We start from the raw sequence: 27888 nt of genomic DNA, 5'->3' as shown, positions 1-27888 counted from the left end.
TCTTTTCCGTTTAAGAAATACGTATGAATGCTTTTTTAGTAAAACTGTTCTTTAGATGACGTGTAATGGATCTTGCTCCACTGAAGAGGATAACAACAACATCATACAAAGTGAGTTCAGTAAAAAGTCTACTAAGGCATGCCACTGCAACTGCAAATTAAGAAACAACTAAGTATTAGATGAATTTCAACCATAATCATAATTTACTCATATTCTAATATTCTTTGGTTAACATTTTCAAAGTTGTTATCAGAATAATACCACTGAATCTTACCAAGTAAATCCACCATTCTTAACCTTGAGTGCATGGTAATTTTTTCTGTTGCTGCTGTTGTCAACTGTAACTCTGAAGAGATATTCTGGTCACCTGTGCTGCAATAAAAGAAAATTTTTTAATAACCCACAACTATTTTATTAAATATGATGCTGACATGAATGAGAGAAACCATATCTACTTGATCATATTGCAAAAAATTCAATTTCCCAATAGCAGTAAAAACTATCTTGTAAAACTCTCTCTCTCTCTCTCTCTCTCTCTCTGTGTGTGTGTGTGTGTGTGTGTGTGTGTGTGTGTGTGTGTGTGTGTGTGTGTGCGTGTGTTGATGTGAATGGACGGAGGGTTGGGTGAACATATGCATGTGCATTTGTGTACTCACATGAGGAAGATAAATGATAGATGATGTAATACTGTAAATTTAGACAAAATTGTCAATGGAGTACAGTGATCTAATGCTATATTTAGGTTAAAAGCTACAGGATTGTATCAGGTTTGAGAACTACTAAATAGTAGTAATAGTAATGCAGTATCCAAAAGAAAATTTTCAGTGTGTCCTCCTCATAAGAGAGAATAATAATAAGGTAATGAAAAATGGGAACAAAAATGCAGAATTACTGAGTTAACGCCACTAACACTGGTGAACTGTTACACTATTGTTGCATATCAGAGGGAATGAGTAGCCTAAAGGCCTTTGCTCATCATGACATTGCAAGCTGTACATGCTGAAAAATGCTTAGTTACTTGTGTCTCAGTTGACAGGCTCTCAGTAGGCACACATGAATACTTGGTTTTTCACACAAATAAAAGAGAAAAAGTCTTAAGTCAAAGGAATATGCTGTTAAGTAATCTTACCACATCAGTACGTGTCCAGCACTATAAAACCTAGCTGTTTTGGTAGTGCAAGTGTTATGGTGTGGGGAGACATAATGTTGCATGAACATACTGACTTCCAAACCTTTGAACATGGCACACATTCCAGTCAGTGTCATAGTGACATTGTACTCTTTCCCCATGCACATCTTTTCATGGATGCATATGGCCCTTATTTCATTTTTATGGATGACAATGTGCAATCGCATCAAGCAGCACAGGAGGAGGAGCTCTCAGAGTGAGGGGATATTTGGCAAATGGACTGGCCTGACCATACTCTCAGATTAAATCCCATATAGCACATGTGGGATATATAGTGAAGACATATTACAGCATGTCCACATGCATAAGTGATTATTCAGCAGTTGTCAATTGCAATGGTGGAGGAATGGAACACTCTGATATCAGAACTACTTACAACCTTGTGACCAGTGGGAGAGTACATTGCAGAGCATGTATTGCCATCCACGAGAATCAGGTACTCTATGAAGAAGCCTGTCCCATCTTTTGTAATCTTCAGGGAACCATCATGAATTGCAGTAACTTCAGTGTAATTATTGTCTTTGAATAAAATTATCATTCCTGTTCACTTCATTGCATATTTATTTTACTTACCTTCTGTACTATACTGTATTAGTTCTTTCTACCTATAGTCCTAGTTTCATTGAGCTATGTGACCTGGCAGTGACACACCATGTGATAGGCGCTTTTGACCTTAAGCTTAGCAGAAATTCTTGTGTTTGCATTGGCAGTGATGGAGTCCTTAGATTCCTTTTAGTATGATAATCTGATAGTATTCTTGATTAAATCAACACATTTGCAAAGAGTTACAGGGTACCAAATGTTAACATGTATGGCAACTCATGAGCTCTCTTATTTGTATACATTAAGCATCACTTCACAACAGACAGCAAGCTGAACTTTACTAACCACAAATAATGAATGGATCTATTCACAATGCCTGGACATGGAAATACTGTGCGCGCATGTTTCCAAGGTATTTAACCTCATATCACGTTACTGGGCAATGTACTTACTTGTATGACAGTTAAAACCAATACATATCTTTTTATTATTGCATACATTATGATTCTGTGTGTACATTATAATTTACATTCTGACATAGTCCTGTAATTATGCATCTGAGGGGTCCCACATTCATCCCCAAAAAGTTTGCTTTTGAATATTGATACACCTTGCAAAAATAGACTCACAGCAGACTTTGTCTTTATTCTTCAAAAATATCAAAAGATTGAAAGAAATAGCTTTGATGAGGTGTGTAAGCTTTAAGCACTCCTCCAATTTTACTTTCTGCAGCAGATTTATGAAAGTGAACATCTTTACAGTATTGCTTATGGGTTTCTTTTTTCCCAGTTTGTGAAAAATCAAACTTTATACACTCTAATGTAGCTTAGCTCAGAGATTCTGAAAGGTGTTTAATTATTTCAGTATAATGGCTAGAGAACTAACTATTGGTCACATTTAACTAGTAGCCACGTGTCTTACCCTTGTAAGGTAAGGTTTTGTACCGTTTACAGAAAACGGTATTTGCATCCAAAATGACCACTTCTGAAAAATATATGTAAAGCAAGCAGTTAGAATACCCAAAGTTCATCCTATAATGTGTCAGCTATCATTGCAGCAGTGTCAGCAGCCATATATTTGCTGTGAGTAAAGTGTTTAGCCCATTTATTGAATATTATATAGCTGACTGGAGGCAAATATCCAAAAACTTTCGTCTGTGTGCATTAGCCTTTATTATTTATTTCTTTACCTATACAAATATTGAGAGAACTTTGGCCATGTGTATAGCACAATTTAATCCTACAATAATTACCACTTTCATGTGACTCAAATAGGTCAATGAACACTGAATCTGGTCAGTAGTGCATTAGCTTTCAACAGTAGGATGTATGAGTATAGTCACTTACAGTAGCCAAAGTATTTAGTTTCTGCAAAGGCATTATTTTGTTATATGTTTCCAGAATTACTCATACTTAGTAACAGTGTTAATTTGCATTCAATGCTTGGAGCAGAAAGCTGTCTGAAACAGGAAATAAATCATGTGTGATATAAATAATGGAAGTATGCCTGTAACCTAATAATGCTGGTGGCATATTTATTGCCATTGAAATCTTGGAAGTGACTAAGTAGATAAATACAGAGTCAGAATGCAAGATAAGCATTAAAGGCAAGCCACAAGTAGTAATTCACCATTTATACTGAACACATGTGAGTAACATGGTCTATGGCATCCATCCACACACTCACTGACCATTCTGGTGTGGCAGTTGAAGAAAGCAAAGTCAAAGCTGGAGTTTTAAATTTCACATTTAAGAAACTGTTCACATAAGAGAACCATACAAACATATAGACATTTGACCATAGAACAGACTCGTGTATGGGCAACATAGTAATATACACCTCTGGCATAGAGAAACAACTGAAAGAGTTGAAAACAAATAAGTTGCCAGGTCTGGACAGAATCCCAATTTGGTTCTACAGGGAGTACCCTACAGCATTGGTCCCTTACTTGTTTTTATCACAAATCTCTTCCCTTGTTCAAAGTCCTAAGTGAGTGGCAAAAAGCGCAGGTAACTCCTGTATACAGGGTGAATCACTAACTATTGCCACCAAGAATAACTCCAAATGCATGATAGGGGCTGAAAAGTTTGTGGGACAAAAGTTGCATGGGACAACGGGGTCAACTTTGGTTTTTTAAATGGGATGCTATAGTTTGATACTTATTTTCTGATAGCAGCTATCAAGACAAATCCAATGATGTGTAACAGTAAGATCTTTGAAGTTCAACAAAAGTCACAAAGATAGCATGAACCTCCATTTACCAAAGGTGTTCAAAGTGATGACCATTGGTATTAATGAAGTGCTACAATATTCTTATCATGGATTGGGTGGTATTCATTATCACATCAGCACTTATCAAAGCACATGCTCTGGCAATTCTCTCTTGCACATCTTCAGGTGTAGTTGGAAAATCTTTACAAACAATGTCTTTTACAAATCCCCACAAGAAAAAATACAGAGGAATCCAGCTTGGCAAATGAGCTGGCCATGACACATCTCCTCCATGTCCAATCCAACAATTTGGGAACTGTCTCTGCAACTCTTTTCAAGCCATCAGCAAAAAATATGCTGGACACCCATCATGTTGATACCACATTCTGTTCCTTGTTCCTAAAGGTATTTCTTCCTATAACAGACCTAATGTTTCTTGCGGGAATGTGGTGTACTTCCTACCGTTAAAAAAAAAAAAAAAAAAAAAAAAAAAAAAAAAAAAAAAAAAAAGAGGCTCTAAGAACTATGGGACTTAACATCTGAGGTCATCAGTCCGCTAGACTTAGAACTACTTAAACCTAACTAACCTAAGGACATCACACACATCCATGCCCGAAGCAGGATTCAAACCTGCGAACACAGCAGCAGTGCAGTTCCCGACTGAAGGTCCTAGAACTGCTTGGCCACAGTGGCCGGCTCATTAAGATTTCCTTCAATGAAACAGGGGTCTATAATTCTGTCCTCCAGAATCCCACACCATACATTCCCAACCACGGTTTTTGGTGTGCAACTTGCCACAACCAACATGGATTTTCAGTTGTCCAATAATGCATGATATGCAAATTAAAATTTCCATGGTTCATGAATATAGCCTTGTCAGTAAATAAAATCAAATTAATAAGTGTGTTGTCCCTCTGAATCTGAAGTTGAGCTCATTGGCAGAATTCAATCTGTACAAGTTAATTCTTGATAGAAACTGATATGGTAAGGATGATATTTTCAAGAATGCAGAACAAGAACAACACTTCTCTGGCTCATGCAAGACTCCCTTGTGATTTGACACAAACTAACACAAGGACCTCTAACCACAGTGGCAAGAGTACCAGTATCCATTTCCTCATTAGCAACTTTCCTTTGCTGGATATGTTTAGGATGCATTAAAGATCCAGTTGTTCTCAATTTATCATACACATATTTAAATGTACGACATATGGGATGAGTACATTGAGGATATCTTTCAGCATATAAGTCTCTACTCCTCACTAAATTTTGTTGGAATTCTCCATAAATGAGAAGCATATCCACTTGTTCTTCGATGGAATACATCATTTACATTTGCTTGATTCGACGATACTAGTCTTACCTTACACATTTAAAAGTCATACATCCCAACATCCATTCAATGTGGAGACTGAAGCAGAAGGAAGATTACCATTCCTCGATGTCATGGTCAGAAGAAGAGCTGATGGCACTCTGGGCCACAGTGTGTATCAGAAGAAAACATACACTGACCTATATTTGCATGCAGAGAGCTGCCACCACCCTTCACAGAAGAATGGAGTACTAAAAACACTAGTACACAGGGTGCACACTGTTTCAGATGCAGAGTCTGGTCAAGGAGCTGGAACACCTCAGAGCTGTATTCCGAAAAAAACGGGTACCCAGAATCACAGATCAGGTGTGCTCTGAACCCCACCACACCAGAAAAATCAGTTGAGATGGAAGAAGCTGTGGAGGAAGAGGCAGCCTCTACCTTTATATGGTTGCTGTTGTTGTTGTGGTCTTCAGTCCTGAGACTGGTTTGATGCAGCTCTCCATGCTACTCTATCTTGTGCAAGCTTCTTCATCTCCCAGTACCAACTGCAGCCTACATCCTTCTGAATCTGCTTAGTGTATTCATCTCTTGGTCTCCCTCAACAATTTTTACGTTTCACATTGCCCTCCAGTACTAAATTTGTGATCCCTTCATGCCTCAGAACATGTCCTACCAACCGATCCCTTCTTCTAGTCAAGTTGTGCCACAAACTCCTCTTCTCCCCAATTCTATTTAGTACCTCCTCATTACTTATGTGATCTACCCATCTAATCTTCAGCATTCTTCTGTAGCACCACATTTCGAAAGCTTCTATTCTCTTCTTGTCTAAACTATTTATCGTCTATGTTTCACTTCCATACATGGCTACACTCCATACAAATACTTTCAGAAATAACTTCCTGATACTTAAATCTATAGTTGATGTTAACAAATTTCTCTTCTTCAGAAATGCTTTCTTTGGCATTGCCAGTCTACATTTTATATCCTCTCTACTTTGACCATCATCAGTTATTTTGCTCCCCAAATAGCAAAACTCCTTTACTACTTTAAGTGTCTCATTTCCTAATCTAATTCCCTCAGCATCACCCGACTTAACTCGACTACATTCCATTATTCTCGTTTTGCTTGATATGGTACTCTGGCATATTACCAGGAAAAACTGGATGCATATTGAAGAAGCCCTAAGTAAAAACCGTGTTTTGTCCACCCAATAAAACATCAGCATTATTGGGAAGCGTCAAAGATGATCTCGGCTTGTGGAAGGCCGGCATATACCAGACTCCATGTCAATGTGGGAAGACATATATAGCACAGACAATGCACACCATCAAATGTTGTTGCAGAGAACACTAGAGGCACACTCAACTGGTGATCCCAAAAAATCAAAGATCGCCTAGCACTGTTTGTCCGAGAATCACAAGATGGAGTATGAATCTACCAGGTTCTCAGCACAAACTTTCCAATATTGGGACAGCATCATTAGAGAGGCCCAGAAATTCATACAATGTATGATCTCATCAACTGAGATTGTGGCTACAATGTTAGCAAGGATTGGGGACCAACACTGACTTAAATTAAGAAGATTCTCAGCAAACAAAATGACCTGGCGATAGGGCAGACAGAGAGCTCCCATCAACACCATCACAGACACTGATGCTAGTGTGTCCATGACTGCTGATGTGTGACCATGGTTGCGGACCATGGACGGAGCAGCTCGTGGGAGCATGGAATATCAGAGGATATTAGTTGGCCCCATGCCCACAGGGTCACAGTTTATCAGCACACCTGACAATGGCAACATAATTCATCACTGAAATATTGTGCCTGTTGGAGACTATTAACTGGCAGTTCATCTGTGGAATTTTCAGTCAACAAATACACTGGGAGAAACTGAGGAATCACAAATTTATATTGACTTTTTGGGTCTGCTGCCTTGCTCAGTCAGTGGTAATAAATTTATTCTCACATATGTGGATGAGTTTATTGCAATTTGATTGGTTCTTACCAGTCCAAGCTGCTAACAACCAGATATTTATTTAGAATTGACAATGCATTTTTGAAACATTTGGCACACCCCAATGTTTTGTGATGGATAATACTACCACCTTTATGTCTATCAAGTTAACACAATTTTGCTTGATATGGGAATCCATCACCTTACAGAAATAACCTATTATTCTAACTCTTCACACAGGGAGAGAATGAATCACAGCTTGAAATCAGCAATAACTGCTTACCATAGCAGCAATCAAGGTGGATGGTACCACTCATTGCATTGGCCCATGATGGCCTTCAGTACCACTCAGCATGAGAATGACAAAATTGCTCCAGCCAATCTCTGTTGGTTATAGGTTAGCCACCATTCTTTGCAATTTTTGTTTCATTGTGGACTTGTTGGCAGAGAACATCAATTCTCATCAAGTGATTCCAAACTGGTGGTTGGTAGAAAGGAATATTTTTCAAGCCTACAAAAGAGAACATGAACACTATAATCAAGAAAGGCAGCCAAAACGTACTGAATTAGGGACTGGGGGCGTTCATTAAGGACTATCAAGGAGGCAGTAAGTCAATGGAGAGGATCAGTATAAAGTTGATGCTGCATTTCAAGGGGCCCTTGGAGGCCATTGGATTTCTTAAAGCTGTTATGTGGAACTTAAGGGACCTTGAAACTGGCAAGTAAGGGCAATGGCCAAAATCAAAGGGGGATGGGGGAAAGATGTGCCATGTTGGCATTTATCAATAGTTGCATCTTTGGGCAATGACCTCTCTTAGGGCTGGAAAATGCCGAAGGTTCCCAAGCATGGTGGTTGGCCCTGAGTGAAGTCATTGCTGACTGGAGTGGGGTAAGCCGAAAGTGTGGTGGGCAACACATGGCTGTGGGCTGACAGAATTGGCTGGAAGCAAGTGGTATGTTTGGTGCCCTGCCCCAATAGTGTTGCAGAAGTACCAGTACTTGATTGAGAAATGTGATAATGATATTTATGGCAATGTAAGCATGATGAAGCTGATGAATGCATTAAGGTATGATTGTACTGTGCCTCTGCTGACCGCTTCTTGGAACTTTTCAACATTATTGTCATGGTCTGTCTTTTGTTAAATACTGAGTACTATATGTGGTTGAGAGACAAATTACTGAATTTAACAGAGGGAAGTCTTTTGCAGTGTGTCAATGGTACTTTAAAAGGAACTCTAAAGGCATCCTTATAAGGTACCAGAATGACACAGACTGGTGTTCCTCTACTAGTTTTTATGGCAGTCTGCCACTACTGACCTCATTACTCCTGCTTGCATATTATTGAGTAAGCTGATGAAATGTTGTTATTTACAGTGTGTAACATATTCCCATCACAGGTTAATGGAACCACTGTGCAAATGCTATGTATACAATGGCACAGTTTGTGCCAATAAGCTCCATGTAATATTGTTTTTGTAAAACAAAAATGTGCCATGTACTCATTTAGGTGTCATATACGTCACTCCTATGACACCATGTTATGCTCATAAAATAAATCTGATGTGTTCACGCTATTTTAGGAGTACGTTACTTTTGAGTAGTTGTTGCAAAGGTCTAAGTAATGTGCTTCGAAAATAGCATGAACACCTTGGATTTATTTTATGAGCATAACATGTTGTCATAGGAAGTCATATAGGACATAATTTGCTGCTAAAAATTCATCCATAAAATACTTGAAAATGGCCTAAAGCTGAAATTGCACAATTGTACAGGAAATAAAGAGTATGGCAGCTGAAGGCTTCAAGAAATCTTTCAAAACATTCATTGCAGCTGCGGACCCTATAGCACTAAAAATTATACACGTCTTATGCTGGCGAGTTACTGGGCAAGGTATTGGTAGTGGTTGAGGCATGCTGCAACAGAAGAAAAGCATTATTTTGTATTCATTATAGATTTCTGTATTTCTGTAAATGATGCTGTAAAAGGTGATAACCTACTGGTTTCTAACATAGATCAGAATACTAGTAGGTTCCTTGATAATGGTTTCTTTGATAAAGGGAATAAATGAAGATGATTATATTATGGTTTTGTAAAAGTTATATTTGTTGTTTTTAAAGATTCTCATTCTATTGAGTGTTTGATTATCAGCAACCATAATAGGTTGGTTACTGTTTTCCTACAAGATTTTGCAGTAGCAATTCAATTTGTAATAGCTTTATTGTGTTTGTTCCACTATCATATAACCATACAATAAAGGATCCTTCTTTCTATGTATTTGCAATACATTACTTTTGTCTATGTTAAGGGTCTTGGAAGAACATATTGTGCTAGTTATTTGAGTACCTTTGAGTACCTCTACATGTTCTCTAATGAGGGCAGAAGTGTCCATGATGCGACCAAATAGTTAATCTCATGTATTTACTACCTTTTGTTTGTATGAAATGTGTTCAATTTATACAGCCCTGAATTTATCCTGAGGAATGGCCACAGAGAGAAACATGAGGTTTATTTTAAAATTTGTGTGAATACACGGTGGAGATGGCAGCACTGTATGGCACAAAAAGAACTCAAGTGGCAACAGATAGAGTGAGGATTGTTTTTGTTACTTAACATGTGACATTTTCATTACAGGAACAGTGTGTAATTATTCATTTTCTCCATTTTTGTGGCATCACAGTGATTAAAATTCACCACCAGCAGAGAGGGAGTTGTGGTGATGGTGTCATGGACATGTCCTACTGTGTTCATGAGCGGGACATTTCGAAGAAGGCAGAATGTCATGTGACAAAAACCAATACAAACTTGACCTCGCACCAGCCTGTCTGACAACATGTATGAACGAGTGGAGAAAGTTATTTTGGGGGATCATCAAATAGAGTGTGGAACACATCATCTCCAAAGTTAGCATTCCCATGGGATCTGTGCACACAGTCCTGCATGAAGACCTGAAAATGCAGAAAGTGTCCTCCAGGTTCATTTCATCAAATGTGATAGTGGATGAGATATGGATGCCGTTTTTAAATCCCAAAATGAAGGACTAATCAGCTCAAAGGGAGCACAAACACCCACCACCACAAACAAAATTTTGGGTAAGTGTCAGTGCTGAAAAATTATGGTGGCTATATTATTGGACAGCAATGGCATAATCCCTATTCATTGCATCCCAAAAGGCACTACAGTGACAGCTGCATTCAACCAAGATATTTAGAAGAACAAACCCATTCAAGCATTGCATGAAAAATGGGCAGGAGGGACTGCATGTGTAATCTTTCACCAAGCCAAATGCACCAATATCTCTGGTGGATGTTACACTTTAGTTTCTTCATGACAACAACTCTAAAGTGATTTCTCATGCTCCATACTCACCTAATCCAGTTCCTTGTGACTTTTGGCTGCTTTCAATGGTGGAAGACACTCTCTGTGGTCGGACATTGACTAGGCATGTTGCTCTCGCATCAGCAGTTTTCCAGCGGTCAAATCAGACTGTTACAGAAGCGTTTACTGTGGCCATTCAATCACGGCACTAACATTGTAACAAAAAAAAGTGTATGGCTACAGGAAGGTTACACTGAGGAGTGACAAGTTTCACAGTTTTCATGTGATTGGTTTGTGAGGAAAAAATTGTAGGTGTTATAACTTAAATGCACCTTGTACTCATCAGATTTCATCCAATTCCATAAACAAAAATCTAATGAGATAAGGTGTGGTGATATTGGTGGCCAGCTAACTGTACTACCATTACTAATGCAGGAATTAGGATAAAGGCAGTTGAGATGTTCCCTCACATATCTAGTATAATGTGGATGGGCTCCATCACTCTGCAGGCATTGCAGTCTGCATGGCCAAAGGAACATCCTCAGGGTGTTCAGCAAATGAATTTTCCAAAAAATGAAAGTAGTTCTGTCCTACCATTCACTCTTCTAAAATGAGTGGACCTATCAGCATGTTACCAATCATGCCACACCAAACACTGACAGAAAACTGAACTTGAAAATTGGTTTCCACTGTAGCATGTGGATTTTCCTTTCGACCACTGATGACTGTTACATGTGTTGCTGATTACAGTCCATATAAACATAAATTTGCTGTATCCTGCTAATATTATGTGTGAGTGCAAGTTTGCCAAGTGCAGTGTTGCCACATACGTTCTAAAATCAACTTCCAACTGTACAAGAATGGGCTGGCCACTAGAGGCTGCCTGTAGCAGGCATGCACATGGCATGGTCTCTGCTGTGTTGTCTGCCAGCAACTCATGTCTATGTACATGCAGAGCTGCACTGACTCACTCTCACTATGTATTTTTAGTTTGTACTGCTCACATTAGTTGTTCTGTGTACTGCTTATGTTGCAATTTCTGTATGATTCTTTTGTTTTGTTAAATGTGGAGTCATGAGAGGCTTATTTCTGTTATTGTTCAGAGCTCTGTGCATATGTTACTAGGATCAGTTTCATGTATTACTTGGTTACTACAGGTTTCATCAGTAAATAGTTTCACTGGGAGCCACTAATGATTCTCATTTAACCAGTGACAAAGTTCAAATCATGTGGCATTGTCAGCAATATAAAAATTGTGAATGCACTGAATGTGAAATGGATACATGTTTTCCATATGTAATGTTCACCATACACATGTTCATTGGACATCGGTATGTGCAGAAAGTCACCATCTGCTGGTAGTAGGACTACACTCCACCATTTCACCAATGCGTTGCTGTTCCTGCACACGGGCTGTTGAACAACACATTCAGAAGAAAAATTGGAACTTGGATAAATATCTGTTTCATGCAATGTGGTGACAACTTTGGAAGAAACTATATGATCAGGAATTTGACATGTTGAAATGTGCCAATGGTATTCTTTGACAGCAACAGGACCACTGCCATCCCACCACAAAAGCTGGAAACATACATCATATCTGCAGTTTCTTCTTTAGTGTAGATATATGGCATTTTAGTCAGCACATGTACACACACATTTAACCAATGCTTCTCTCTGATACACTCTCAGTCCCTCAGACTACTTCACACACAACACACCATGGGCAGCTGCATGTTCAGCAGGAAAGTGTAATAGCAGAAAGACATCCTGAGCAAAGAGGCTGAATGCAATGAGATAAGTAAGGCAAGAATAAAATCTCAAAGAGGTTGGTTGTGTAAGAAAAATATGAGCATGTCCTAGTTCAAAAAATGATGTACCATACATTAAATGTGTTCTGCCTAGGAAATCATTCAAACAAGCCTATGTCCTTATGAAGTTTTTTTGTGTCAAATGTGCATTCCTGTCATTTCCCTGAATACTGACCATTCCTCATGGGACACCCTGCATAAATAATGTGGTAGATAATGACTTAAGCTCTATGAGACTCTTGTGTACAGGGGGCTAAATAATTACAAAATTGTTGCAAAAGAAAGGAAGTCCTCTAATGAGGTCATTAGAGAGGAAGTCAGTTTTGGATGGTGTGCAAACAGAGGGAGCTCCAGTTAATGCTACCAGAGTCACAGGCACAGAGTAAAGAAAAGACAGTAGGCTCCTCCACATTTAAGGGATGATATCAGTGAGAGGAATTATGTCCATAGGCTAAAGCCATTCCAAACAGACACATATTTCAGTTTTTCATTCAACTGAAGCATCTTGAAAACTAGTAAGTATACACAGTACACACACACACACACACACACACACACACACACACACACACACACACACACGTATGAGCATGTACATGTAAGCTGGAGCAGATGAGGAGTGCAAGGTGATAGGGAGTCAGAGGATGGGTTTGGAAAGGGTGGCTGATAGTTGAGAAGGAGAGGCAACAGGTGCGTAGGGCAGGAGTGCGGCACTTGTGAGTTTGTACTGGTCATGGACAAGAGGAGTTTTGCAAAATGAACATGTTGCAGAAATGGATAAGCAACAGTCTAAGAAATTGTTTTCAGAATTAATTTTCAGTCTGCAGTAGAGCATCTGATGATTTGAAGCTTCTAAATTTCAAATGACCATTCATTTCATTACAGAGTGAAAATTCATCCTGGAAACAATTTCCTAAGTTGTGACTAAGTTGCTTCTCTACAAGACCCTTTCTTTCAGGTCTTGCAAGGTATGCAGGAGAACTTCTGTGAAATGGAGATGGTAAGAGAGAGATAAAGCAATAATTAAAGCTATGAGGGTGGATTGTGAGGCATGCCTAGATAACTCAGTTGGTAGAACATTTTCCCACAAAAGTCAAAGTTTCCAGGTTCAAGTCCCAGTCTGAGCTTCCAAGGACGGCTACCATGTTTTCTACATTCTTACTCTCATGGAGATACTGAATTTGAGCAGGATAACAGTAACCCATTAGGAAGTGTACCATCATCCTCTTATGTATTACTATCAAGAGGCTTACGTCTATCACAAGATAGCTAACACATTGATCTTTATTTGTGGATGATTTTTCTATATTTTTCTCAGAAATAGCAGTATGTCAATTGCAGTTCATGGTAGAGACAATGAGACATTAGAATGGAAGAAGAGGTTTTAAGTTTTTGATGTGTGTGTGTGTGGGGGGGGGGGGGGGGGGTGCGTGGAGCTCTATAGTTAATGTGACATATGTAGTCCACATGTCCCACCTGCACTAATAAGGAGGGGCACCTTTATGGCATGAGAAACTTGGTGAGTTTTCAGGGTCTCTCACTACTGATAAAAAGCTCTCATTGCCACCACACCTGACACTCCTAAATGCATATTCACTCAACAAACTTAAAATTTTAAACTATCACAGCCACAGGTTCTGGGAAATATATAAAGCTCCTGTGTGGTCTAGGGCGAATTATGGCTCCCAGGTTTATGGCTTAGTAAGACCTTTATATATAAAGGTCAAAGATACTCTCCACCATGAGGAGATACAACAAACCACAGGTGCCTACAGGGCCAGCCATATTCCCAGCACTGTGATGAGGCTGGTAACCCACAAATATCCATTCAATGGCAAATCCTCTTGAGCTGCCAGACATACAGACACATGGATGATCAGCTGTCACCATGGTTCTGCCTTGTTGAGCAACACTGCCCATGGAACTGACTTTTACTAAAACAAGAGCAACAAATCTATATGCAATCTGTGTGAAATTAGAACTCACAGCATTTGGTGTGGATGAAGTGTCACACCTTCCCTGGGGATGGAGTCATCACCCACCTGGTATTATTTTACAGCTAACAGACTACAAGAGAGACAATGCTTCAAATTACATTCTTACTTATTTTATTTCATAATTTCTTTTCAAGGAGCATTGAAAATATACAGTGTGCCAGTTTACAACCTTAAGCAGGAGGAAAATATAGTCTGTGCAGATGATATGTACTCAAACTACAAAGGTCCTTATCCACTCTGACAACATATACAGGGTGTTACAAAAAGGTACGGCCAAACTTTCAGGAAACATTCCTCACACAAAAAAAAGAAAATATGTTATGTGGACATATGTCTGGAAATGCTTACTTTCCATGGTTAGAGCTCATTTTATTACTTCTCTTCAAATCACATTAATCATCGAATGGAAACACACAGCAACAGAACGTACCAGCGTGACTTCAAACACTTTGTTACAGGAAATGTTCAAAATGTCCTCCGTTAGCGAGGATACATGCATCCACCCTCCGTTGCATGGAATCCCTGATGTGCTGATGCAGCCCTGGAAAATGGCGTATTGCATCACAGCCGTCCACAATACGAGCACGAAGAGTCTCCACATTTGGTACCGGGGTTGGGGTTGCGTAGACAAGAGCTTTCAAATGCCCCCATACATGAAAGTCAAGAGGGTTGAGGTCAGGAGAGCGTGGAGGCCATGGAATTGGTCCACCTCTACCAGTCCATCGGTCACCGAATCTTTTGTTGAGAAGCGTACAAACACTTCGACTGAAATGTGCAGGAGCTCCATCGTGCATGAACCACATGTTGTGTTGTACTTGTAAAGGCACATGTTCTAGCAGAACAGGTAGAGTATCCCGCATGAAATCATGATAACATACTCCATTGAGTGTAAGTGGAAGAACATGAGGCCCAATCAAGACATCACCAACAATGGCTGCCCAAACGTTCACAGAAAATCTGTGTTGATGACGTCATTGCACAATTGCGTGCAGATTCTCGTCAGCCCACACATGTTGATTGTGAAAATTTATAATTTCATCACGTTGGAATGAAGCCTCATCCGTAAAGAGTACATTTGCACTGAAATGAGGATTGACACATTGTTGGATGAACCATTTGCAGAAGTGAACCCATGGAGGTCAATCAGCTGCTGATAGTGCCTGCATATGCTGTACATGGTATGGAAACAACTGGTTCTCCTGTAGCACTCTCCATACAGTGACATAGTCAACGTTACCTTGTACAGCAGCAACTTCTCTGATGCTGACATTAGGGTTATCGTCAACTGCATGAAGATTGCCTCGTCCATTGCAGATGTCCTCGTTGTTCTAGGTCTTTGTCAGTCGCGAGTCATAGGCTGAAATGTTCTGTGCTCCCTAAGACGCCGATCAATTGCTTTGAACATCTTCCTGTCGAACACCTTCGTTCTGGAAATCTGTCTCGATACAAATGTACCGCACCACGGCTATTGTTCTGTGCCAATCCATACATCAAATGGGCATCTGACAACTCCGCATTTGTAAACATTGCACTGACTGCAAAACCACATTCATGATGAACACTAACCTGTTGATGCTACGTACTGATGTGCTTGATGCTAGTATTGTAGAGCAATGAGTCGTATGTCAACACAAGCACCGAAGTCAACATTACCTTCCTTCAATTGGGCCAACTGGTGGTGAATCGAGGAAGTACAGTATACTGATGAAACTAAAATGAGCTCTAACATGGAAATTAACCGTTTTCAGACACATGTCCACATAACATCTTTTCTTTATTTGTGTGTGAGGAATGTTTCCTGAAAGTTTGGCCATACCTTTTTTAAGACCCTGTAGTTCAGAGGTAATATTCTACTGGATGCCAGAATATGTGGAACTCTAAGGGGGGGGGGGGGGGGGGACTGGTAGATGCAACAGTTGAGGAGGACTGCACAATACCTACAGTGTCTCAGTGCAAAGTCCCTCTACATATGGACCTCATTGATGAGGAAACAAAACCTGCATCAGATGTGAGGGATAACGAATTGTGATTAGTGAAGTCAACAACTCAACTGGACAGTTCGTTCTAATCACAGAGACAGAAAGAAGTGTTATTAATGTGAGTCCATATTAGACACTCTGATGCATGAGTTTCTCCTCATGCAAAAGGACCCACCAATGTGCAGTGCTTTTGATTTACCACTAACAGTATGATATATTTTAGTTGATCTATTTTATTTGCTGATAAGAAAGCACCCCTGCTTCTTTCTATGGCCGTGATTTCTAATTTAGGTGATGACTGGATGAGTGTAGTAGGGATTTTTAAGTTCTGTGAAGTGACAGAACTATTCCATAAAATATTAGGTTGTGGATTTAAATTTGAAAATGAGTCGCTGAGTCCTCCTGATTTTTATATCAGTGGTCAGGCAGCTATAAGCATTTCCAAAAACATTTTAATCAGTTTCATTGTACTACTCCACTTCTTTAAATATTTTACCACTTTACTAATGCAGAATTTTTTAGTACTGACACTGTGTGTCTGAATGAGTAGGTATGTAAGTGTGTGTGTGTGTGTGTGTGTGTGTGTGTGTGTGTGTGTGTGTGTGTGTGGTGTGTATGTATAATCAAGCACATATGCATCCACAGATTTCAACATTCATCAGAGATGTTGGTTTCTTCATTTCATTTATTAGTGTTCAACCAGCCTCAGGTTTAAGGATCTTCTCTTATTATTGGATCTTCCAGTGAATATCATTTCTTCACATGTCTGCCAGTGCTATTTTAATGCGCAGATCAGAAGGATTTGATTAGTTTCTTTTTAAACTCATCTCACAAGGGAAAATATTAGCCAGCATTACCAACCATGAAATGGAGTGCCCTCAACTACTACCACCACAACCACAACAACAACAACAACAACAGAGTTCAGCAACAACACACCTGTCCACATATGGAGACTGGTATCAATATGTACTGAAGGTGTGTCCAATTTAATACACTTTGTTTCTCAAAGGAGATTTACCTCTCTACCTCTTGTTTCCGGTATGAAAAACTCAAAACAAACTCCATCCAAACAAGTCTTGATGGTCCAATTGTACCAGCTGACTGCCATGTCATCCTCAGCCCACAGGTGTCGTTGAAAATGGATATGGAGGGGTATAATGCCAGCATACCACTCTCCTGGCTATTGCCATTTTTTGTGAGAAGAGCCACTACTTCTCAATCAAGTAGCCTTTCAACTGGCCTCACAAGGGCTGAGGGCACTCTGTTTCCTGTGTGAGCCATCTCATAAATTAAAATTGCCAGCCTTTTGTCAAAATCAAGAGAAAAATGATATCCTACCAATATTACAGAATCAGAGAAGCAAATGAAACTCTGAATAAAACCCATTTCAATGGGGAAGCTTTCATAACAGCTAAAATTGTGAAATTGTCACACACAAATATAATAAAAGGTCAAAAAATGGTTTCTAAAGAAATATAGAATACAGAAATGATTCCAAAAGGTAGGAATTTCTGCATAAGAAAGGTAACAAAAAAGATTTCAATAACTTTGGTGGAATCTTACCTAATAATTGCCTAATAAATATTTTCAAAAAACTCTCAACCAACTATAGTTGTAAAATTTGTGGATGTCAATTGGGAAACTGTAACATTGCAGTACAAAACTTTCGTGTTAAATATAAATTGTCAAATATAATCTATGAAATGGTTACACATAAGGTCTCAAGAGTGAATTCTGTGGACGAAATTTCTGTTGTTGTTGTTGTTGTTGTTGTTGTCTTCAGTCCTGAGACTGGTTTGATGCAGCTCTGCATGCTACCCTATCCTGTGCAAGTTTCTTCATCTCCCAGTACCTACTGCAACCTACATCCTTCTGAATCTGCTTAGTGTATGCATCTCTTGGTCTCCCTCTAAGATTTTTACCCTCCACACTGCCCTCCAATGCTAAATTTGTGATTCCTTGATGCCTCAGAACATGTCCTACCAACCGATCCCTTCTTCTGGTCAAGTTGTGCCACAAACTCCTCTTCTCCCCAATTCTGTTCAATACCTCTGCATTAGTTATGTGATCTACCCATCTAATCTTCAGCATTCTTCAGTAGCACCACATTTCGAAAGCTTCTATTCTCTTCCTGTCCAAACTATTTATCGTCCATGTTTCACTTCCATACATGGCTACACTTCATACAAATACTTTCAGAAACGACTTCCTGACACTTAAATCTATACTCGATGTTAACAAATTTCTCTTCTTCAGAAACGCTTTCATTGCCAGTCTACATTTTATATCTTCTATACTTCGACCATCATCAGTTATTTTGCTGCCCAAATAGCAAAACTCCTTTACTACTTTAAGTGTCTCATTTCCTAATCTAATTCCCTCAGCATCACCCAACTTAATTCGACTACATTTCATTATACTTGTTTTGCTTTTGTTGATGTTCATCTTATATCCTCCTTTCAGGACACTGTCCATTCCGTTCAGCTGCTCTTCCAAGTCCTTTGCAGTCTCTGACAGAATTACAATGTCATCGGCGAACCTCAAAGTTTTTATTTCTTCTCCATGGATTTTAACACCTACTCCGAATTTTTCTTTTGTTTCCTTTACTGCTTGCTCAATATACAGATTGAATTACATTGGGGAGAGGCTACAACCCTGTCTCACTCCCTTCCCAACCACTTCTTCCCTTTCATGCCCCTCGACTCTTATAACTGCCCTCTGGTTTCTGTACAAATTGTAAATAGCATTTTGCTCCCTGTATTTTACCCCTGCCACCTTTAGAATTTGAAAGAGAGTATTCCAGTCAACATTGTCAAAAGTTTTCTCTAAGTCTACAAATGCTAGAAATGTAGGTTTGTCTTTACTTAATCTTTCTTCTAAGATAAGTCATAAGGTCAGTATTGCCTTACATGTTCCAATATTTCTATGGAATCCAAACTGATCTTCCCCGAGGTCAGCTTCTACCAGTTTTTCCATTTGTCTGTAAAGAATTCGTGTTAGTATTTTGCAGCTGTGGCTTATTAAACTGATACTTCGGTAATTTTCATATCTGTCAACACCTGCTTTCTTTGGTATAGGAATTATTATATTCTTCTTGAAGAGTGAGGGTGCTTAACCTGTCTCATACATCTTGCTCATCGGATGGTAGAGTTTTGTCAGCACTGGCTCTCCCAAGGCCGTCAGTAGCTCTAATGGAATGTTGTCTATTCCTGGGGCCTTGTTACGGCTCAGGTCTTTCAGTGCTCTGTCAAACTCTTCACGCAGTATCTTATCTCCCATTTCATCTTCATCTACATTCTCTTCTATTTCCATAATATTGTCTTCAAGTACATCGCCCTTGTATAGACCCTCTATATACTCCTTCCACCTTTCTGCTTTCTGTGCTTTGATTAGGACTGGGCTTCCATCTGAGCTCTCGGTATTCATACAAGTGGTTCTCTTTTCTCCAAAGGTCTCTTTAATTTTCCTGTAGTCAGTATCTACCTTACCTCTGGTGAGACAAGCCTCAACATGCTTACATTTGTCCTCTAGCCATCCCTGCTTAGCCATTTTGACTTCCTGTCGATCTCATTTTTGAGACATTTGTATTCCTTTTTGCCTGCTTCATTTACTGTGTTTTTATGTTTCCTCCTTTCATCAATTAAATTCAATATTTCTTCTGTTACCCAAGGATTTCTACTAGCCCCCATCTTTTTACCTACTTGATCCTCTGCTGCCTGCATTATTTCATTCCTCAAAGCTATCCATTCTTCTTCTACTGTATTTCTTTTCCCCATTCTTGTGAATTGTTCCATTATCCTCTCCCTGAAACTCAGTACAACCTCTGGTTTAGTCAGTTTATCCAGGTCCCATCTCCTTAATTTCCCACATTTTTGCAGTTTCTTCAATTTTAATCTACAGTTCATAACCAAATAAATTGTGGTCAGAGTCCACATCTGCCCCTGGAAATGTCTTACAATTTAAAACCTGGTTCCTAAATCTCTGTCTTAGCATTATATAATCTATCTGATACCTTTTAGTATCTCCGGGATTCTTCCATGTATACAACCTTCTTTTATGATTCTTGAACCAAGTGTTAGCTATGATTAAGTTATGCTCTGTGCAAAATTCTACCAGACAGCTTCCTCTTTCATTTATTACCCCAATACATTTTCACCTTCTATGTTTCCTTCTCTCCCTTTTCCTACACTCGAATTCCAGTCACCCATGACTATTAAATTTTCGTCTCCCTTCACTATGTGAATAATTTCAATAATTTCTTTTATCTCATCATACATTTCATCAATTTCTTCATCATCTGCAGAGCTAATTGGCATATAAACTTGTACTACTGTAGTAGGCATGAGCTTCATGTCTATCTTGGCCACAATAATGCATTCACTATGCTGTTTGTAGAAGCTTACCCACACTCCTATTTTTTATTCATTATTAATCCTACTCTTGCATTGCCCCTATTTAATTTTGTATTTATAACGCTGTATTCGCCTGACCAAAAGTCTTGTTCCTCCTGCCACTGAACTTCACTAATTCCCACTATATCTAACTTTAACCCATCCATTTCCCTTTTTAAATTTTCTAACCTACCTGCCCGGTTAAGGGTTCTGACATTCCACACTCTGATCCGTAGAACGCCTGTTTTCTTTTTCCTGATAACGACATCCTCTTGAGTAGTCCCCACCCAGAGATCTGCATGGAGGACTATTTTATCTCCAGAATATTTTACCCAAGAGGACACCATCATCATTTACCCATACGGTAAAGCTGCATGCCCTCAGGAAAAATTACGTCTGTAGTTTCCACTTGCTTTCAGCCGTTCGCAGTACCAGCACAGCAAGGCCGTTTTGGTTATTGTTACAAGACCAGATCAGTCAATCAACTATTGAAAAGGCAACTATTGAAAAGGCTGCTGCCCCTCTTCAGGAACCACATGTTTGTCTGGCCTCTCAACAGATACCCCTCTGTTGTGGTTGCACCTACGGTACGGCCATCTGTATCGTTGAGGCACGCAAGCCTCCTCACCAGCAGCAAGGTCCATGGTTCATGGGGAAGACGAAATTTCTAAGTTCTTAAAAACAAATACAAGTGCAAGAGAAGATAATTTCCTGTATCCAGTCCTCTCTGTGTATTAGTAAATAGGTATTAAGAATTTGGGACAAAAAATTAAAATAATATCAACTATTGTCAATAAAACAGGAAAGAAAGAAAAAAATGCACTGAAGAAAACTGCATGGCAGGTGATTTTGTGGGACTATCTGAAAATGTACTGATGCAGAAATACAAGTCTCCTGTAACAGATAGGTAATAGATTAGATGTAAGAATCTCAGCAGAGAAAACAAAATTTTTCACTAACATAAAAATGCACCAAACATTCTTACAGGCAGACACTGGACAAGTATAAAAGTTCTGCAGTTCAGGAAATTAGGAGAATTAATTTTTTAAAAAAATAAAGGGTCCAGATGAATCTCCTCTAAATAAAAGAGTACACAAAATGGAAAGTGCACATGGAACAACAAGAAATATTTATGTTAAAAGTGCATATCAAGGAATACAAAAATAATTCATTATGACATTGCAGTGGATCCAGAATGCCTATACCCAAGAGAATACCAAGCATTGAATTATAAATTAGACAGTCTAGAAATATTATAGAAGAATCATGAGGATATTTTAAGTCCAATAACAAGCACATAAGCCTGGAAATTATAAAATGATGGTGAAATATATCAACATACATAACAGAAAAAAGAAGAGGGAAAACCTAATATTTTTTTGAACATTTATGCACGATGAAAGGCAACATGCGAACTAAACGTATATTTAGGTATCTCTGGGAAAAGATCCAAGAAGGTAAAAAAGATTTAAAAATACGCAACATAAAAGCAAAGGAGCTGCAGAAAGAGATATTTCAGAAGGAAAGTATTTAACTCAGAATGATTCCAAAGTAGAAGCAGTAAGGTATAAGGTGTGAAGTGAGAGAAAAAGACATACTGAAAACATGAAAAAATATTAGATGAAATGAACAAATGAGAAGTAAGTGGGCAAAACAGGAGAAAAAGTATATTAAAACACTATTAATCAATATATACACAAATTGAAGCTTCTTTCTGACTTTCACATAAAATTTAGCTCAATCTGCCTAATCACATACTGGGTTCCATAACATTGGCCCCATTGTGAAATAAACTCCAAGGTGCTCCAATTAACTACTTGGTCATAAATCCAACAAAACAAATAAATGTGGCCAATGACAACTTTTTATAGATCTTAATAATTTAATTAACACACCCTTAAATTTCAGCAACATTACTATAAATTATGTAATTGACTGAGTATATGGTATAGAGAATTTTGCAGAAGGTAAAACCACAACACATTACAAATAAAATGAGAAATAAAGGTAACAAATATTTACCTGGTGACAGCTTTGTACACTGTACGTATTTCAGTACCTTGGCAAGCTGGCAGGCATTGACATCTTATCTTTCGTTTCTGATATTTTTTCCTGTTTTCTTTCCCATTAACACCTGATGATAACATATAAATGTGAACTGTAGTGACAACTTCAAGCATACAAAAAAGTAGTGTCCCCACCCCAAAAAAGAAATATGAAAAAAAAATGCAAACCAAACTTGAATTCTATCATACCACACTGACAGGCAACTCAATTCATTAACAGTCTGAGGAAAACCAGAAAACATAATGCATGCCTGTATTGTTTATAACCAACAGAATCCAGATCTATTTGACATGAAATTTTGAAATTATGTCATCACTTTTCATTATTACCCTTGCGACTAAAATACCAAATTGCTATAGATTCTAAAAGTTTCCAGCAGCATTGTACCTTCAGTTCATTATGCTTTTCCTGTGTTACCAACCAAAGTGAAAAACTACCAGAAAATTGAATATAGAAAGTTTTGCATGTATCTGCACAAAATATGTGTCTGTGTAACAGCAAAATAATATATACAAATTTCATTCAAACCATACTCCTTGAGTTAAGTACATTGTAGGTGGAACCAGTAGATACCCACAGTAAAGTGGTAGTGGAATTATTGGTGTTAATGATTAAGAAACACAGGTTTCCAACAGTTCTGAGTAGGAAATTGCAATTTTTCCTTCTATTTTCAATTGTTAGGCACATAAGAAACTGGGAAATATTGTTAGGAGTGTAACATTTCAAAATTCAATTCCTGTGTATGCCTTATGTGACAGGTATGGAGGGAGGGGATGGTGGTATACTGGTAGAATCACTTTTTATGGACAGTGACACACCAAATACTCATTAAAATGTTGTGCAAAATGGAACATTAATTGTTTCATGTTTCAAGCCCCCAACAGTTTTCTTAAATGAAGCAGGCTAGGAATTTAGGTAAATAATTCATAAAATGTTTTGCACATTGTAAAATACCATTTTCTTAACCAATCAACAACCTTACTAATCCTCATAGCATTTCCACTTTCAGTTTTTGCAGTTTCAAACTGCTTAGACTGTATAAGTGTCTCAAAATCATAAAGTGACTTATTATATGAATCATACAGTGCCCATCTATAATAAATCTTATGTACGCATCAATATACTCTTAAGTCTTCCATATAATGATGCTTCCAAAATTAGATTACAAACATGTATAGTGATCTCATTAAACACTTCAAACAGTAAATTCTGCATTTACACTCTGTTATTAGTAAATAATTTTACTAAATTTGGAGGCAGCTTAAATAATGAGTACATACAGTTGGATCACAATTTGTTTTTAAATGCATTGACTTGCTATGGAGAATTGTTGACTCATTTATCTATTTGAAGAATATAGTATTCAAACAAGGGCTGCAAGACAGAAGTAGAATGATTTTTTTTCATCAGACTGATTTTCAATATTTTAGTATATTGGCCAGTCTGAAAGTAATGTCCAGATGTGCTTTTCTCATCTTTGCAGATTTAACTGTCACATTTTTGCCATTATTCCTTTCTTATGATTATTAGTTACATCCATCTACTCACTGTTAATATTTATTAATCTATCAACGAAGTTTCTAGGTTGAATTGAATAACATAATTTTTGTATTAGGCCATGTTCTTCTGTAAAGACAATAAAAACAATAAAACAAATGCCAAAGTTTCAAATAAGTCCCAAAGGACCTTTTTGAGGCAATGAAACTGCTTCTTTATGAGTGTGATTTGTCCCCCGTTGTATACAATATCAAATGTCATATGACAACCAACACTAGTGTCCTTGGTGATCAGTGAACTGACCAGAGTTGACAGGCTTGGAGAAAGAGTGTTGTGTTAATCACTCAAGCAGATAATTGGTAGGCAGTAATAGTAGCCTTTAACAAGGTGCAGGAAGACAGTAAGTGAAATTTAGGCCTCAACTAAGGGTCCAAGAACTAATAGTCAAATGTCTCTTGTCAAAAATTCAGGTGGAATTCAAAATATGTGGGGCACCAACAGTACATTAAATGATCTGTTACCAAAGACCCATTGAAGAGATGGCCTCATCCATCTATTATACAATGAAACATTTAACTACTATGTTATGCCACATCGGTGGTTACATTAAGCATTTAATAAAATATCTTTGTACACCAACAAGGGGGTAGGCAAGACAATTAATATCTTCTAGGAGGTTACTAATGGAAGTTAGATGAACTCATCTGTGTTGTCAACATTTGTCAGCTGGTTGGACAAATATCGTGACAGAGACCACAGTGTAATAATGACCTCTCTCAGATCTCTGGTGACAGTTGATGCCATTCTGGAAGCCTCTGAGCAAACATTGTTCAGTTGTTCAACATATCATCCATGTTACTTGTTGAAATACTTTGATGAACCAAAACATTATGAGAAACTGCTTAACAGCATGTTCGCCCAGTTTTGGAATGCAATATACCAGTGAATCTGTGTGGTATGGATTCAATTAGTCCTCTGTAGGTTTCTGGAGATATGTGACAGGCAACATCTATGCACATGTCATGCAATTCTTGTATATTATGGGCCAGTGGCTCATGGGTGTTGAGTTGAGGCTCAATAGTGTCCAAATTGTGTTCCATTAGGTTCAGCTCAGGTGAGTTTGGTGGCAAAGACATCAAAGTGAGTTCATTATCATTAATCTCAAATCACATTAGGACTATTATGGCCTTGAGACATGGTCAGTTATCCTGCTGGAAGATGCCATTGTTGTCAGGGAAGACATCAAACTTGAAGGGATCCATAATATTCACATAGTCAACAATTTTCATAGTGTCTCTAGTTACTACCACAGGTAACATGGAAGCTCAGATGATTCCATACCACACTACGGCCCTCAGTGGCCTGCCTCTATGGCACAGTTCATGTGTCAAGCATACATAAGCCTGTGTGATGGTGTATCCAGACATGACATGGTAACAATCTAATCTAATCTAATCTAACAAGACATGACATGGTAACAAGAAATGTTGTTAATCTGACTGCACGACACATTTCCATTGATCTAGGGTCCACTCTGGATGATCCAGTATAAAATCACATGCAAGCAGTGTGGAAAAGTATATACTAAACAGTCAGGTAGTACAGAATTTTCAGAACATTAGGAAATGTTTCCCATTTAACATTATTATCAACTTAAGTTATATGTACATGAGAGAAACTTTATAAATGTTCAATCTTTGCATATCATCTTTTAACAGAAAACAATTCATGTGATGTAACTTAGTATGAAATGGTCATACTAAGTTTCCTTTTCCCCCTTTGTTAAATTACATTTCCCTTACAAATAAACTAAAACTAAACTCCTCTCACATGGGCCATGAAGGCACAAAGGTACTGGCTGGCAGACATGTCATCCTCAGCCCACAGGTGTCGCTGGATGCAGATACAGAGGGGCATGTGGTCAGCACACTGCTCTCCTGGCCATATGTCAGATTCCGATACCAGAGCCACCACTTATCAATCAAGTAGCTCCTCAGTTTGCCTCACAGGGGCTGAGTGCACTCCGCTTGCCATCAGTGCTCGACAGACCAGATGGTCACCCATTGAAGTGCTAGCCCAGCCTGACAGTGCTTAACGTTGGTGATCTGATGGGAACTGGTGTTACCACGGTGGCAAGGTAGGCTCTTTTACAAATACAAGATTAAAATTGTAAATTCAACTTACTTCTTATCAGTTGTTAAATGTATCTTCACATTAAAAAATTGTTTCCTCCTATTTCATTTAATGTAATTATTTCTATATGACAAAAAATATAATATATGTGGTGTCTGTTATTTCAGTCCCGCAGCCATTATGAATCAATCAAGACACAAAGGAATTAATGACATCAGCTACCAGTGGGCAATGATTTAACTCAATGGGAAAAGTTGAAAATTTGTGCTGGACTGTGATTCAAACCAAGGTCTTCTGCTTACTAGGCAGACGCACTGATCACCATGCCACCCAGAGACAGTGGACATCACAACTGAGTGGACTAGCCTAGCATGCCTCCTATCAGATCCAAATTCTCAACTCTTTGGCACATGTCTTTAACTTTCCCCATTGGTTTAAATCAATGCCCCCTGGCAGCTAATGTCATTCATGCCTTTGTGTCTTGATTGAAAAAATATAATGTTTTCCTATGTAAATACTCAATGACATATTTGTATCTTCTGTACAAATAGTATCTGTGTAAGTTGCACATCATTTTATCTGTGTCTGGGTCATTCAGGTGTCACCTGAAGGTGGTCTAAGAAGCTGAAAGTCAGTTAACGACCAAATAAATATAATTTTCAGAACTTTAGGAGTTGTTTCCTATTTAATATTATTATCATCTTCTGCCAAGCACTGATGGAAAATTCAGTTAATGTTCAAAATATATTATGTTAACAGCATTTACGTGATTTGATATGGTTTCAGTTGTTTTATTTTCTCATTTAATGTTTTAATCTTTGTTTCCCTTTTGGTTTTCACTGAAGGTGTTCTGAAATGTCTGTTTACCAAGAATAGTTAGATCCAAAATAATTTTCCTATTGAAACAAATTTGTCTCAAATGGTTTTTTTGTATTATTTGTGGAACTGGCAATAAAATATGACACGTTTTATGTCTTTGATGATGAAGGAATCATTCAAACAATATACTGCATATTGGTTTCCACAGTGATATTATAAATGTAACTACTTATGATATACTGAATACTAGTAAGTTCAGATACAATGATGTTACTTACCAAAGTAAGTATCTAAACAATGAAGACCTTCAAAATTGCATTCTTTGACTTTCCCTGTAAAAAGTGAAATATATTTCTCTAGTGTGAATATATCAACTGTTTTGTTCAGTTATAATTTCTTATGTGTAGAGATCACTTAACATTTTACAAGCACAACAGGAATAAGGTATTTTTTCACATTGCAAAAATATCTTGAGCAGATAAGGAAATAACATCAGCAAGCATAATATGACATGTCTCACATTTTCTGTTAGAGGAGAAGATTTTTGCCATTTTACGAGCTAATACTTACTATTTGGAGATAGCAGATGGTGAGAGCAATTGCAGAACCACATTTGATTTTTAACTTCACATGAAGCTAAACATGCTGAGAGACTGTATTCTCT

At 38.2% G+C, this 27888-nt stretch overlaps 2 protein-coding genes across 2 annotated transcripts in view; both read right to left on the bottom strand.

Moving 5' to 3' along the window:
- On the bottom strand, positions 1-27869 carry LOC126299407 (uncharacterized). The gene is made up of 5 exons (XM_049991292.1): positions 27795-27869; positions 27503-27556; positions 22731-22842; positions 275-372; positions 1-150 (listed from the first exon to the last, which is right to left on the bottom strand). The coding sequence occupies exons 1-5, from the start codon at positions 27835-27837 to the stop codon at positions 11-13; spliced, it is 447 nt and encodes a 148-aa protein (XP_049847249.1). The 5' UTR covers positions 27838-27869; the 3' UTR covers positions 1-10.
- Positions 27861-27888, bottom strand: part of LOC126298236 (uncharacterized) — a 55898-nt gene continuing 55870 nt past the window's right edge. The window contains exon 6 of the mRNA XM_049989542.1: positions 27861-27877. Within this exon, the coding sequence (XP_049845499.1) occupies positions 27861-27877 (17 nt within the window). The remainder of the gene's footprint in view (positions 27878-27888) is intronic.

This window comes from Schistocerca gregaria, chromosome X, assembly GCF_023897955.1.
Source record: "Schistocerca gregaria isolate iqSchGreg1 chromosome X, iqSchGreg1.2, whole genome shotgun sequence".
NCBI classification, from domain to species: domain Eukaryota; kingdom Metazoa; phylum Arthropoda; class Insecta; order Orthoptera; family Acrididae; genus Schistocerca; species Schistocerca gregaria.
The sequence above is the reverse complement of the archived record's forward strand: the minus strand, read 5'-3'. Positions and strand labels throughout refer to the sequence as shown.

Bases quoted from the DNA above. Each gene is read 5' to 3' on its own strand.
- LOC126299407 (XM_049991292.1), bottom strand. From the start codon at position 27,837: ATGTGGTTCTGCAATTGCTCTCACCATCTGCTATCTCCAAATA. The intron at 22,843-27,502 runs GTAAGTAACATC...TGTTATCATCAG, and splicing joins TTGTTTAGATACTTACTTTG to GTGTTAATGGGAAAGAAAAC. The intron at 151-274 runs GTAAGATTCAGT...CTTAATTTGCAG, and splicing joins AAGAATGGTGGATTTACTTG to TTGCAGTGGCATGCCTTAGT.